General features: G+C 42.7%; 1 protein-coding gene across 2 annotated transcripts in view; it reads left to right on the plus strand.

Moving 5' to 3' along the window:
* The window catches only part of DNAH3 (dynein axonemal heavy chain 3), a 176,612-nt gene that overhangs the window by 14,304 nt on the left and 146,297 nt on the right, over positions 1–16,011 (plus strand). For both annotated transcript variants that reach the window (XR_005785574.1, XM_040458819.1), the window contains exons 6-11: positions 507–681; positions 2,304–2,493; positions 4,490–4,685; positions 8,990–9,115; positions 10,288–10,483; positions 12,158–12,337. Coding sequence is in view for 1 of the 2 variants with exons in the window: in XM_040458819.1 (XP_040314753.1) it covers positions 507–681; positions 2,304–2,493; positions 4,490–4,685; positions 8,990–9,115; positions 10,288–10,483; positions 12,158–12,337 (1,063 nt within the window). In the remaining variant the exon portion in view is untranslated. The remainder of the gene's footprint in view (positions 1–506; positions 682–2,303; positions 2,494–4,489; positions 4,686–8,989; positions 9,116–10,287; positions 10,484–12,157; positions 12,338–16,011) is intronic.

Below are 16,011 nucleotides of genomic sequence, written 5' to 3' on the forward strand. Positions count from 1 at the left end.
CTCTCTCTCTCTCTCTCTCTCTCTCTCTCTCTCTCTCTCTCTCTCAAATAAAAAAAGGAGGGGTGCCTGGGTGGCTCAGTCGGTTGAGCGTCTGACTTCAGCCCAGGTCATGATCTTGTGCTTCATGGGTTTGAGCTCTGGCATCAAGCTCTGTGCTGGAGCCTTGGAGCCTGCTTCAGATTCTGTCTCTCACTCTCTCTCTGCCCGCCCGCCACCCCACCACTTGCACTTTGTCTCTCTCTTTGTCGCAAAAAGGAATAAACATTAAAAAAAATTTTAAGTAAAAAATGAAAATAAAAAAAATAAATTTACCACCTGAGCAAAACCAAAGCTAGCATACCTATGGATGTTCCATGGTTAGAGGCTGTCACTGCAGTGCACATCCATACTGTTAGATGACACAGAGGAGAGGGGTTTCCATTGCAGAATGACACTCAGCAGCTTGGAGACAGTAGGCCTGACACAGAGCACCTCTGTAGAGAACCAAAGATGTGTCTACTTTTCAGGACCAAGCTGACCCACAATATCTCAGCCTTATCATCCATAAAGAAGGAGGCAGTGACATCTTTGACCCTGCCAGGAAGCAGACCAATGAGTCCAGGAGAACAGATTGGTGTGATGTTACAGCAGGAGATGGAAATAGAAGGTAAAGAAACCCAACCATCTGAATCAGACTTAGAGGTATGTTCTTGTTGCTTCCTTTCTCTCAGTTTGCTAAGAATTATTCTTGACAGCTCAGGGATTCTAAACTCAGGGAGAATAGCAGAACCACCCAAGGAATGTTTTAAAAATATCAAAGTCCAGACCCCATGACAGACTACTGAATAAGGGTATGTGTGTATTTGTGTGTGTGTGTGTGTGTGTGTGTGTGTGTGTGTGTGTGTGTGTGTCTGTGTGAATTGTTTTAGTAGGTCTTAGAAACCTTTGAGTCCTTATAGAACATAGGTTGTGGGACACCTAGGTTGCTCAGTCAGTTAAGCATTTGACTCTTGATTTAGTTGAGGTCATGATCTCATGAACCATGAGATCAGGCCCCACGTTGGGGTCTCCACTGACAGCAGGGAGCCTGCTTAGGATTCTTTCCCTCCCTCCGTTTCTGCCCCCCATGCTCTCTCTCTGTCTCTCAAAATAAATAAACTTAAAAAAAAAAAAACAGTGGTTGCAAAATGGTGACCCATAAGCTAGGGTTGCAAAATTTTGAAAAATAAAACAAAAAACAGGACACCCAGTTAAATTGGAATTTCAGATATACAATAAATAATTTTAAAAATTATACTAAAATACTAAAAGTATAAGTATATCCCAATGCATCCTGTATTTGGAAGTTTCTTCTCTATAAGCAGCTTCCATTAAGGTTGGAGGAAGGTGAGCTCAGCCTCTTCTGACTACAGACAGTTGTCACAAAAGCTCAAAACTGGTTTCCTACACTTTGTGCTTCTCACCCATCTTAAAGTATTTGTTTCTAGAGCTATTCAGCCATCTGGCAGCTTAGAACCCTAAACGAACAAAACTTCCTGAAATCAACCAGATCACATTGGCCATTAAAAAAAAAATTTTTTTTAATGTTTATTTATTTTTGGGAGAGACAGAGACAGAATGCGAGTGGGCTAGGGGCAGAGAGAGAAGGAGACACAGAATCCGAAGCAGGCTCCAGGCTCCAATCTGTCAGCACAGAGCCCCACGTGGGGCTCAAACTGACGAGCTGTGAGATCATGACCTGAGCCAAAGTTGTACGCTCAACTGACTGAGCCACCTAGGCGCCACCACATTGGCTATTTTTGTTTAGTTTGTGTGTTTGTATTGCTTTCCTAAACTCAGAAGCCCATGGTTTGATCAGAACTATTGTAAGTTTCACTTGGAATTGGGGAATTTCCCCTCACTGGCCGCTACAAGCCACAGGATCAAAGTCCTTTGTAGACCACCATTGTTGTTGAGGACGGTGAATTATCTGGTCCATTTGAGGAGCTCATTAATTATGTTCTTAAAGTTCACCGATGGGCTGCCTCTGTCCTGGCCTCAGTAGTCATTCCACTGTTCCTCTCTGCATGGCTTTTGACAAGTCCTTCCTTATAACCCACTGAAATTTCTGGCTCTGGGTCAGTCCTCCAGAGTCATGGAAAAATTTGCCCACCATAACACTGCAGAGAGTGTGTGGTGATGGTCCCAGAAAACCCGATTGTAGCAAGTGAAGGGTGGAGATGGGTGCTGTGTGAACAGGGCCCCTTGGAGGTTGATGGGTGTGGGCAGGTGGGCACAGTTAACCAATCACTATCATTGTCTTGCTGGTGGTTTGTTTATGGAAGAGATACTATTACTATTTGACCAATGGCATCCGAAAAGATATGATTGCCCCTGAGGAGGATGAAGTGATGTTTCGGATTTCAAAGCTGATTTCTAACACACTGCTGACAAGTCCCTTCCTGGCACCCCTGATGATCATCCTGGTGAAGGAGAAGGAAAATGACTACTATAGTAGCATCATGAAAAGCATTGGTAAGGTTGGGTATAAGTGGTGCAAGGGGCTCCCATGTGGAGGGCACTGTCTTTATCAGTCCACCTTCTGGTTCCTCCTTTTCATTCAGATGCTCTCCGCCCATCACTAAGGTCTACACTAGCACTTCCTGTACTTTGATGGGCACCCACATAACCTGGGAATCTTATAAAAAATGCAGATTCCGGGGGGCGCCTGAGTGGCTCAGTTGGTTAAGCATCCAATTTCAGCTCAGGTCATGATCTCACAGTTTGTGAGTTCAAGCCCTACATCAGGCTCTATGCTGACAGCTCATAGCCTGGAGCCTACTTTGGATTCTGTGTCTCCAGCTCTCTCTGCCCCTCCCCCGCTTGCACTTGCTCGTGCGCTCGATCTCTCTCTCTCTGTCTCTCTCTCTCTCTCTCTCTCTCAAAAAGCAGATTCCGATTCGGTAGATCTGGGGTAGGGCCCGAGAGTGCATTTCTAACAAGCTACCAGGAGATATGGATGCTTGCTCACCTCTGGGCAACACTAGGACTAGCAAGGGTTTACCTAAGTTTTAAAATCTAGCTCAAGACCTGCCTCTTAAGTACTTTTAGCTCTCTGCACCCCACAGTGGTCCCTCCACCCTCTGCATGCACAGCACTTCTTATCTCTACTTTTAACTCACCCTACTTTGGACCATCTCTGGGCCATTATTTCTCCTCTGTCATTTCACACTGGCATTGTCTTTTCATTTCTCGTGGGTCTTGGCTCCCTTATTAGACTGTCAGTTCTTTGACCGTGAAGGACATATTATTGATCCTAGCTCCCCTTCATTCCTTAGGCCCATGTCTTATACACACAGTAGGTCATTGGGAAATATTTAATGATGGTGAGTAATGTGAGAAATACATCGAAGGGGCATAATGATATTAGTTCCTCATCTTTCTATTTTCTCTGGCCAATAGCTGTGTTTACCAAGTCATCTAGTTATTTTTAATTTCCTAATTAACTTTCTTTTTTTTTTTTTTTTAATTTTTTTTCAACATTTTTTATTTATTTTTGGGACAGAGAGAAACAGAGCATGAACGGGGGAGGGGCAGAGAGAGAGGGAGACACAGAATCGGAAACAGGCTCCAGGCTCCGAGCCATCAGCCCAGAGCCTGACGCGGGGCTCGAACTCACGGACCGCGAGATCGCGACCTGGCTGAAATCGGACGGTTAACCGACTGCGCCACCCAGGCGCCCCTCTAATTAACTTTCTAATGGTGTCAGGGTAATGGCTCCTTGTCCACTCTAGGGTAGAACCAAACTCATAAAGTTAAACCTGTAAAAGTCTTTTAAATTCCAGCCTCAATGTACTTCTGCAGTCTTATCACCTTAACCTCGACCACTTGCATCTGATATTTCAGCTACAAAATAACTCCCAGATCCTTCAGCATGTTTTACAAAAGTCATAGAACTGCATTTCATTATATGCTGTTACTTCTTTGGTTCTTCCAAAGGACGTTATATGTTCTTTCCTTCCTATCCTGTCTGCAAATGCCTACTCATTATTCACATTCCAGCTCAAATGTCCCTTCCTCTGTGAACCTTTTACCAATCTTTCTTTCCTTAGTGTGTGAAATATTTGGTTTCTGAATTTCCAATTCTGAGTATATGGTATCATCTGTTATGTTGATTTTTTTGTGTATGGCTATTTAGGTGTGAGAAATCAATTAATGATGAATGAGGTATCATCAAATAGTAGCTCCTTGTCATGCATGATGCTAGATATCCTAATAGGTCTCAACCCCAGGTTCTAAGCTCCAGACTGTGAAGTTACACTCCTCCTTCTCCCTGAAATATCTTCAGAAAGAAAACAAACCAACAGAGTGGAGCCTCCCCAATTTAGTTATACCCAGGGGATTATCAACATAATGGGTATTATCAGTGTAACCGGTCAGAGGCTCATTTACATTCTAAATGCTGCAGCTCAGAGCACAGAGTGTTCCAGGGCCTGCCTTACTAACAAAGTATTTGTTCTGCTGGTTATAGTTGATTACATCCTCATGGACCCAATAGAGAGAAAAAGACTCTTCATTGAGAATATTCCCCGTATGTTTCCTCAAAGAGTGATCCGGGCGCCTGTGCCCTGGCACAGTGTCTACAGGAATGCCAAGAAGTGGAACGAGGAACATCTGCACACAGTGAACCCCATGATGCTCAGCCTGAAAGAACTGTGGTTTACAGAGTAAGAATTTCCTCCCTTCCCTTTTCTTCCCTTTCTTTCTTGTTTACACACATAAGAGACTACCTATGCTGGGCACAGTTAGGGTAGCCCAGCCCTTAAGAGGAAATGATGAAAATCCTGGACCAAAAGTGCATATGAACTGTAAATGACAGCTCTCCGTGCACAGTGAAGGTACTCTTCTTTGCATGACACCCAGTGCCAGTCTCTAAGCCCTGGTGCGTACCAGTAAAGAGCACAGACTTGGAGCCAGCCCGCTAAGGGCTGTATCTTCACTCTGCGGCTTCCTAGGTAATATGGGTATGTTACATCATCTGTCTGGGTCTTGCTTTCCTGATCTCTAAATTAAGGATAGTAAGAGTTCCTGCTTTATTGGGCTGGTAGGAGGAATGAATAACTTAATACATGCAAAGTACTCAGAACAGTGCCCGACACATTAAGTGTAAATGAGCCATTAACTCTGTGAGGACATGTACCACACTGAATTACAACTGTGTGTTTGCTAGTTTGTCTTTTCTCTAGCCTATGAGATGTATGGGAGATTGGGTCTTATTCCTTAGGTAACTCATTACCCGCACAGCGATGGCAAACAGTGGTCTGTTATGTTCATCAGTGGAGCGCCTGGGGGGCTCAGTCAGTTAAGTGTCTGACTCTTGATTTCAGCTCAAGACCTAAACTCATGTTCATGAGTTCAAACCCTGCATCGGGCTCTGTGCTAACAGTGGGAAACCTGCTTGGAATTCTCTCTCTGCCCCTTCCTAGCTGGCGTGCTGTCTCTCTTTCTCTCTCTTTCAAAATAAATAAATAAAGTTAAAAAAAAAAATTTGTTCATCAGTGACTGAATTGGCCACAGGAAGTGGAGGAGTTTAGAGGATGCAAGAATCCCTTTTCTGTCATTTTTCTAAATTGAGATATAATCCACATACCATAAAATTCACCCCTCTTAAGTGCACAGTACGGTAGTTTTCAGTGCACTCACACATTTGTACAACCCAGAAAGAAATGCGATATCCATTAGCAGTCACTCCTTCATCCCCCTTCCGCTCAGCCCTTGGCAACCACTAACCTGATTTCTGTCTCTACAGATTTAACCTATCCTGGACATTTCATGTAGATGGAATCACACCATATGTGACTTTTTGTGTCTAGTTGCTTTTTGCTCAGCATCAGGTTTTCAAGGTTCATCCACCACTGAAGCATGTATCAGTGTTTCATTCCATTCTGTGACTGAATATTATTCCATTGAAAGGCTACACCCTGTTGAGTTTATCCATTCATCAGCTGTGGAGAAAGACTGTCATTTTGGGGGAGTCCATCAAGGGAGGTGCCAATCCTGGTGGGAACATGAGGCCAACAGATTTCACTGAAAGGTCAGGCTGATGACATGATGAGCTGCCATCATCTGAGTTCTTTATTAGAAAAATTAGAGGCTGGGGCATCTGGGTGGCTCAGTTGGTTGAGTGTCTGACTCTTGATCTTGCCTCAGGTCTTGATCTTAGGGTTGTGAGTTTGAGCCCTCTGTTAGGCTCCACGCTGGGTATGAAGCCTACTTAAAAAATGAAAAGTAGAGAGCCAGGAGGCTCAGTCCGTTAAGTGTCCGATTCCTGATTTCAGCTCAGGTCATGATCTTAGGTCACATAGGGCTCTGCGCTGACAGTGTGAAGCCTGCTTAGGATTCTCTCTCTTTCTGTCTCTCCCCTGCTGTCACCACACCCCCCGCCCCCCGTTTCTCTCTCGCTCTCTCAAAATAAATAAACTTTAAAAAAATAAAAGAAAAATTGAAGGTAAATATGCTTACTTAATTTTGATTGGCTAAACTTGCCAGTAGCTCAAATATTTTATTTTGGGGAGGCTCTGTAGCTTTGAGTGTCTTCAGTCTTAAGGGAGGCTTGTTACCTGGAGAACTTCCTTGTTTATCACATTCTTTGTTTTACTTATATTTTAAAAGGGACTGGAAGGGGAAGTCAAGCTAGCATGGAGCCCACCAATGTTAAATAAGCACATTCCCTTCTTTGGACTGTATTCAGTTTTCTAAGTCATTGGAGGTGCCACTCAGGATTCTGAAAAGAAACAGTCATTTTCTAATGAGGCAGAAGCATATAGGGTAATAATTTATAGTATGGGCTCCAAAGCTACACTGCCTACATTCTGATTCTCTCTCTGTTAATAACAAACAGTGTGATTTGGGGGAACTTAATCTCTCTAGGCCTCTATTTTTTTATATGTGAAATGAGAATAATAACAGTTACCTCATGGGTTGTTGGATGAATTGCTTAGAACAGTTTTGGCATATAGCTGTTCAATAAATGAAAGTGCTGCTTTAATTTTAAGCATGTTCATGGCCTCAAAAAATAACCTAAAAAATAACAAAAAAGGTCAGTCTTAGGGATGGTAAATTGCTAAATGCTCAAAGCCAAAAAGATGTACATGTGCATTTAATTTGATCATGTAGTGAAGATGGCAAATTATTGAACCCATAGCTTCTGAAAAGAAAGAATTCTTACCGCCTGCTTTTAGGGGTTTCCTAAAGATTACGTAGGCAACAAAGACAAACATGAACCAAAGCCATTTAGAAGCTCTTTGTCAGCTGAACATATTTAATAACAACGAAAAAATTAGAAAAATCAACAATGAGAAAGATTTGTTAAGGAAATGATACAGACTGCTCTTCTCTATGGCCTGCGTGATTAATTTTAAAAATTCTAAGAAGTCACCTAGTGGTTGGCAAAGGGTAAAGGACCTGGGGGCTCAAATAGGGTTGTGGTCTAAAAAGCCATTGTCGGAAGTTTGTTAGGACTGAATTAAAGATAAGTAGCATAATTACCAAGTGGTGACAAAGGCCATACTCAGGTTGGATATCAAAGGTGTGGTGAGGGAGGTCTCAGATTCTGTCCTTCCCTCCCAGTGCTTTGTGACTGGCCAGACAAGATGGGGACCAAGTTCACCACCTGCACCAATGAGGAATAGAAATGTAGGCTGTGGGATTTAAGAGAGGTGAGAAAAGTGCCCAAGAGGTCATTACAGTGGATAATGAAAATGAGAAGCAAGACATGAGATGAGCTAAGAAAGTGAGCAAAGGTCTAATTGAGGAAGTGAAAGGCAGTGATTATTTAAAAGAATGAGTTATAGGAGTGCCTGGGTGGCTCAGTCGGTTGAGCGTCTAACTGCAGCTCAGGTCACGATCTCACGGTCAGCGAGTTTCGAGCCCCGCGTCGGGCTCTATGCTGACAGCTCAGAGCCTGGAGCCTGCTTCAGATTCTGTGTCTCCCTCTTTCTCTGCCCTTCCCCACTCATCCTCTGTTTCTCTGTCAAAAATAAATAAACATTAAAAAAAATCAAGAGTGATTTATAAATGAGTGGAATAGATATCAGGAAGAGATATGGTGTCCCTCTGAGCTAAAAGAGGCCTCGGGGAATGTGGTAAAGGGCAACACATCCATTGATCTGAGAGAAATAGGAGAAGATAAGAGCCTCACAGGAGAAGGTGGAAGGAGATTCGTGTATTCATTCAACAAATATTGCGTGCCTGCATTGTGTGAGGGACTGTGCCAAGGTATGCTGTGCATGTCTTGGTGAGTCTGCCAGCCATCAGGGGTAGTAAGTCTGAAGGGTTTTTTTGTTTGTTTAGACCAAAGCAGTCCTCCAAGTTGTCCTAAGTAGCTTATCCAGGGGCCACGTTGAGGATTAGATGGAACCCACTTGCTCATGAAGGTGGTGCTTCGCTTGACCTGTCTTCTCTGTCTTTGCTGTTGTAAAGAACTTTGATTTGTCCATTTGATATCCCAGTTCCCAGGCAGGCAAATAACCAGGTTGCTGCCAAAACCTCACTCCTCAGATGGGTTATTTGGAGCAGGACAGATAGGAAGGCTCAGCAAACACCTATTCAGTTGGCTCATCTATCTCCTCTTTGCAAGGTTCTTGTGGACTGTCTACCCCTCCTCAGACTTTCATATTTTTCAAATATAAATGGTTTTACTCTCATTGAAAAGTGAGGATGGGGCACCTGGGTGCCTCAGTTGTGTAAGTGTCTGACTCTTGATTTCGGCTCAGGTCCTGATCTCACAGTTCGTGAGTTTGAGCCTTACATCAGGCTTCGCACGGAGCACGGAACCTGCTTGGGATTCTCTCTCTCCCTCTCTCTTCCCCTTCTCTACTCACTCGCACTTGCACACTCTCTCTCTCTCTCTCCCTCTCAAAATAAACAAACAAAAAGATAAGAAAAGTCAGGATGTGTGCCCTTTGAACCCATCCTCGAGAATTCATTGTTGTCTTCTCAGCCCAGGATGGTTCTCCCTCTCTTTTGGCAGATTTAAAGACCTCAGGTTTGTTCGAACAGCAGAATTACTGGCAGGAAAATTGCCTTTGCAGCCTCATGAGTACTGGGATGTGATCCAGAAACACTGCATGGAAGCACGCCAAATTCTTCTCAACAAGTCAGTATCTGGCCTCAGAATGGGACCTCGTCACAACATCATAAACTCTCAGGAGGGAAATCTGGTTCCCAGCCTGGAGGTTGCACAGTTTGCTGACTTCTCACTGACATCTTTCTCTGTCCCTTTCCTTCTACATTCCATCCCACCAGTATTTGTGTCTCCCCAGGTCCATGCTTCAACCCTCATTCCTGTTCTCCCTCTGCCTTTTTGAAACTCTCATTACCATTCTTTTTTGGGCTACCACTTCTTTACCCTCCCTCTGAAATCTGTGAGGTCTTGCTAAGTTACATGACTTGAGTTTGAATAACTTGTGTTCAGGTGGCCCAGATAAACAGCTGCAAGATTCCAGGGTTAGAGAGTTTTCAGTCACTTAGACTATTCCTTTTCCCTTTGCAAATGCATGCAGGATGATGTCCAGAGCTAGAGAAACCCCCTTATGTAAAATGATGGTGGTAATACCTACCAGTGGGTTTTTATTATCAGAGAAAATGTATATGCCATAGCACGTAGTAGCTGCTTGATAAATATCATAATTATTGTCTTTATAACAACTCTGGCTGTTACTAGTACTTCTCTGATTGTTAGAGTAGCACCTTCCTAGCAATCATAAAAGAGATGTGATAGGATGAAAAGGCCAGTGGTTCCCACTGGGAATTAAAAATTGGGGGAAGTAGGAAGAAAGAACAATGAGACATCCATTTTTTCTTTTTCTTTTCTTATTTTCACTCTCAACTTCTGAGCAACTATCACCACACTGGAGTTTCTCTTAAGTTTTCTTCTTTTTCTCCTCTTCCTCACTTTCCCCCTATAAAGTCTGAATCAGAGGCCAGGCATTTGCCAGGGAGAGAAGTTGGACAGAACATTCCATTTCTTTATGCCCCTTCACCCCAATCTCTGATTATTGTAAAGAATCCAGAGACTCTTTGAGCAGGACATGCCACCAGCATCCCTTGTGCCTTTGGATGAATAGTCTCTCAATTCAAATCTTACTACTTTCTTTCCAGGAAAGAGGTGTTGGCAGGGGAGGTGGCCAGGGATATGAAAGTACCAATTTGGAAAGCTGCTTAGTGGGGAATGAGCCACCTTCCTTGTTACAGAGAGTGGGGAACATCTGATAGGATTTCTCCGAGCTCAGAAGAGCTTCTTACTTCTCTGCCCTTCTTTTTTCACAGGTGGATCCCCACCTGTGCCCAGCTGTTCATCTCACAGAAGGAGCAGTGGGTCCATTTTGCTCCCAAGAGTGATTATGACTCCTCTCATAACGTTGAGGAATATTTTGCTTCTGTTGCTTCCTTCATGTCCCTCCAGCTGAGGGACTTGGTCATTAAGTCTCTCGAGGACCTCGTCTCCTTTTTCATGATACACAAGGTATGTAGGGGACCAGCAGTAGGCCCTTTGAGGGGAAACAACCAAGACGAATCAGAATTCCATCATGTAGGTCTTCAGCTACATTAGTTCATGAAAATGAGTTTTGTGAGTTACAGCAAGCTTTCCTGAGGTAATTGCCTATACTAAATTGCCAAAGAACTCCAGAAGTGGAGAAGTTGTTACAAAAATTGAAAGAAGATAGAATAAAATGGAATTCATACCTCCTATGAGAGGGAATGGGGTCACTTTTTCATCCTCTGTGAAGGAAGGTGTTGAAAAAATTTTGTTATCAGTCTTTGGCTTGATATTTAGGGAGTGTTGTGTGTATCATTGCAAACATTGCCTTTGGTTCTTTGGTCTTTGAAGGGGCATCTCTGAAAACAAAAGGCTTTGTTGACCTAATTAATAACTTTCTTCATGAAACTACTTCAGTGAAGTCAAAATAAAAGCTAAAAACACTAAGTCTTGGATTTCAAAAGATCATAGCATCCCCTAAACTTAGATAACCTATGGACCAAGGAAGATTTGTTTACATTTTATGCCACGTGCACATTTTACCTTAAAAAGGAGTAATAAAAATATATAATTGCCTGGTTATAAAAGGTTAAGTTCTAAGTATTTTTACAAATGAAGTAAAGATGAACAATTGTCCTTTTGCTCAAAAAAAGTATAGAAGCCAATATTGCTGAATTTAGACTGTGATGTTAGCTTTGTAGCAAGGACCAATCAATAGATGTCACTGTAATCATCCACTTTGCTAAAGCAGAAGAGGCTCAGATGTGGAACAAATCCCACTCTAAAATTCCCCACAAAGGGAAAAGTTAAATCTTTATATGTCTGAAAGAAGGGGAGATTTATGGGTATTTGGTACATGGTAGCTGTTCAGCAAATGTTTATCAATCATCCTTAAACAGATCTAGAGATGTCTAACATCACTGACTTAGGCAAATACTTTCCAGCTACCCTGTGACAATTTCATTAGGCAGGGAAGTTTATGAGAGGTATCTCCTATTACTACCCTTATAGGGAATTGTAGATATCTCCATGCCAATATTTCTGTTGTAGGAGTGTTGACATTTTGAGTGTTTAAAATAGACTATACACTCATTAGCTCCATTTGAGGTATACAGATAACTATTTATGCTTTTGGATTCTGTCAACAGATTTTTATTGAGCATCAACTATGTATTAAATGCTACCTTGGAGATTTCAGAGGAAGTACAGGGTTCAGACAGATCCTGCCCTTGAGGTTAGAGTAGAGAAAATAAGATGTACCTATAAATCTCTGCAACAGAGAAAGCTAAAATAGCATGAAGGAAATAGAAACACATAAGTTCAGAAGTGAAAGAGATTATATCTTGCTAGAGAACAGAGAAGCTTCCTAGAGCAGGGGCTTTTGAGCTGAATTTTGAAGGGTGGGAAGGATTTGGAAATAATTAATGCAGGAATATCTAAGCAAAGAAAATATACTGAATTAAAACTTCTGGAATGGGGGAGTGGATAAGCTCAGGGTGGGCTAAGCCATACCCAGACCTTATGTGAACATGAACAGTGCCTGGTACCCTGCATTTCCTTTTCTGGTATTCATGTAATACTGTGAATGGGTAAAAATCACTCCTTTGATTCTGGAAGGCCCCATCTTGTGACAGCTGCCATATCTTATATCTCCTGAAGGATGGGAATGATTACAAGGAGCCCTACCAAGAGATGGAGTTCTTCATACCTCAGCTAATCATGATCAAACTTGAAGTCCATGAACCCATTATCATCTTTAATCCATCTTTTGATGACTGCTGGGAATTAATACACAATTCTTTCTTGGAAATTATTAAAAACTCTAGGGAGATCCCCAAGGTATAGTACTGACTTACTCATTTATAGTTTTATTTACTTATCGAATAAAATATATTTAAAGTAACTGTTTGTACAAGGTAGTCAGAAGAGTTTTTATTTTGAGAGCTCAATCCTGAGTATGCCTCCCGTGACCCCAGACAGAAGATTTGGGCCATAAAGAAATGTCCACGCATTAGAGAATTGTGCTTCTAATACAAGCATTAATGGGGCGCCTGGGTGGCTCAGTCCGGTAAGCGTCCAACTTCAGCTCAGGTCATGATCTCACGGTTCATGAGTTCAAGCTCCGCGTCCAGCTCTGCTGTGAGTACAGAGCCCACTTCCGATCCTCTATCCCCCTATCTGCCCCTTCCCTGCTTACATGCATGCTGTCTCTCTGTCTCTCTCAAAATAAACATTAAAAAAAATTTTTTAAGAATTATTTTGTCAGCAAGTAGAGTTCCCCTTTTCCTCAACATGACACCAACTTCAAAGGGACAGATGTGTCCCGAGCCATAACCAACTTGGGTTGACAATCCACGATGGAGCAACGCCATGAACTCACCAAGAATCTTCATGAAATGATACCTGATTTAGTTCTTGAAGTTCCATTTGTTTAACCACTGAAGACATCAAGGGGAGAGATTGAAGCTTCTCTTCCTGATCCAAGACCCTTCCAGCTTCCTTTCCAGGGTGGGATTGGTAATCATATTCCAGACACGTAGCAGACTTTTAGTGCTAGGCAGGATCACCCACATGAGTGTGACTCTTCTGTACTCTGTATTCCCTCTGGGTGGCTGAAGTGGCAAGAAGGCCAGTGTCCAGAGCCACACAGGAAAGGGAACCGTGGGGTGTTTTTCTCTATTTTTCTCCCCCTCCCTCATTGCCCAGGCATTATGTGTGATGCTTAGGTACTCTTAAGCAGTCCTATCCTTAGAGGGTTCCAAGAGCTCAAGAGTAGAGTTTGGTGTTGTAGGGAAACATGTGAGGCCAAAATGCTCTAGTCTATTTCACCAGATAACTCTAAATTTGGGGTTTCAAACCCAACCAAGCCTAGTTAACAAGAAAACTGGGTGTGTGGAAGGGAAAGAAACAGTGGGCAACTCTCCTACTATCGATATCCCTAGAAAGGAAATGAAAGAGAAGACCCTGTAATTTGGAAGGATAAGTGTGGGGCTTGGGGACAGATAAAATACATACCACTCAAGTTCTCTTTCACTGATCTTGATTAGCAATGTTTGCAAGCAGCTGGGCCGGGAGAGCCAAGGGCTCATGTGATCGCTCCTGCAAACACCCAGCAGGGGTGGTGGAATTTAGTGGATTCCCATGGCAAGAAGATGTAGTCACAGGTTATAGTGTGTACCAGGTTTGAAAGCTAGGCCCAAGTGAATGCCAATGACTTTATCAGACTGTGAGAAAAAGCAGCCCAGTCTCAGCATTCTCTATCTAGACATGCCCACAGCACTGGCTCCTGTGTCAAACTCCTCACACGATTCTGTCTCTGAACTGGGTATTGAAACTTAAATTTTTTTTTTAACATTTATTCATTTTTGAGAGACAGAGAGATACAGAGCATGATCAGGGGAGGGGCAGAGAGAGGGAGATACAGAATCTGAAGCAGGCTTCAGGCTCTGAGCTGTCAGCACAGAGCCCGACACAGGACTTGAACCCATGAACCGTGAGATCATGACCTGAGCCAAAGTTGGACGCTTAACTGACTGAGTCACCCAGGCACCCCAAAACTTAAATTTTTTTAAATGTTTATTGTTTTTGAAACACAACTTACTTATGTGTTTTATTTATTTATTTATTTATTTATTTATTTATTTATTTATGAAACACAATTTATTGTTTTTGAAACACTGACTGGGTGCCCCATGAACTGGGTATTGAAACTGAGTGCCCCATGAACTGGTGCTCCAGGTGCCTCATGAACTGGGTATTGAAACTTTAAAAGAATAGCCCCTCAGGTTGAGTATCTAATAAGTATATCTAAGAACTGCAACAGACGGACATTACCCCTAATCCCTACCTTTCCTGCCTTTTTTTATGGTTGAACATAAATATTATTTTATTTCATTTATTTTTATTTTTTAAGTGTTTATTTATTTTGAGAGAGAGAGAGAGAATCCCAGGCAGGGTCCATACTGTCTGGGCAGAGTCCGACGTGGAGCTCAAACTGACAAACTGTGAGATCATGACCTGAGCCAAAATTAAGAGATGAATGCTTAACTGACTGAGCCACCCAGATGTCCCTCATTTTATTTGTTTTGGAAGTTTTATTTTAAAGTAATCTTTACACCCAATGTAGGGCTCAAAATCACTGTCCTGAGACCAAGAGTTACATGCCCTACCAAACAAGCCACACAGGTTCCCTTAAACATAAATTTTTTTAAGTTGGGAAAAATGTCAGCATGAAGTTTTGAAAATAAGTTTCAAGGTATAGAAGGGAAGCCTACCTATGAGAAAGTTACTAAAGGAAAGCAAAGTACATATTAGAAAGTATTTGTCTTGGGGCGCCTGGGTGGCGCAGTCGGTTAAGCGTCCGACTTCAGCCAGGTCACGATCTCGCGGTCCGTGAGTTCGAGCCCCGCGTCGGGCTCTGGGCTGATGGCTCAGAGCCTGGAGCCTGTTTCTGATTCTGTGTCTCCCTCTCTCTCTGCCCCTCCCCCATTCATGCTCTGTCTCTCTCTGTCCCAAAAATAAATAAACGTCGAAAAAAAAAAAAAAAAAAGAAAGTATTTGTCTTGGCAAAAAAATTAAGACATAGATGTTGTAATACTGATTGAAATGAAAAGAGGTGAATGAGCGGCATAAATAAAATGAGGTGGGGTGAAATAAGGAAGGGTTTTCTAAAACTAAAAATGCAGTAAGGAAAAAAATCAGCATTAGCAGCCATGTCAGGACATTACTTTCGTAATCAGGAATACACACACAGACACACACACACACATTACTATGGAGTCTCCCTGATAGGAGACTTTTCTCACTCAGAGTGCCAGGGAAATCCCAAACTTGGAGAAGTGTGCAGGCATAAGCACTGAGGGTGATGACAAGACCAGGAAGTCAGGGATCAGAGAGCCATGGAGATAAGAAGATAGTAAGAGTGATTACCTGGGAAGGGCACCATTGATCTCAGCTCAGTTTTACAGACTACTACGGAGCATGAGCATGCGAGAACCTGCCACATTTAAAGGGCAATAAAAGGCATTACTTCCTCTTCTGACTGAAGACTTCTCAAGAAACAATCCCTTATGCTGTCCACATGTGATCTGTTGAGTGGCCTGGATGTACCAGTTGTGTGTCCCTAAACCATATCTTTTTTTTTTTTTTGTAATGTTTATTTTTGAGAGAGAGAGAGACAGGCAGAGAGAGAGGGAGACAGGATCAGAAGCGGGCTCTGCACTGACAGCAGAGAGTCTGACACAGGGCTCGAACTCCCGAACTGTGAGATCATGTCCTGAGCTGAAATTGGACGTTTAACTGAGCCACCCAGGCACCCCTCCCTAAATCATTTAATCCATATGCTTGACCAATGCCCTATCCTCCATCTCCTTGGAGAAGGATCACTCCTCCACTGTCTGCAGCATGGCCACAGCAAAGAAGCTGTTTGTTCCTCTGCTGGCTTAAAAACGTTGGAATTGTCCAAAGAAGGAGGATACAGACCATTTGCACTGGGCTTTCCCTCTTTCTAAATC

This window comes from Herpailurus yagouaroundi, unplaced genomic scaffold, assembly GCF_014898765.1.
Source record: "Herpailurus yagouaroundi ecotype Mexico unplaced genomic scaffold, PumYag 222, whole genome shotgun sequence".
Classification (NCBI taxonomy): domain Eukaryota; kingdom Metazoa; phylum Chordata; class Mammalia; order Carnivora; family Felidae; genus Herpailurus; species Herpailurus yagouaroundi.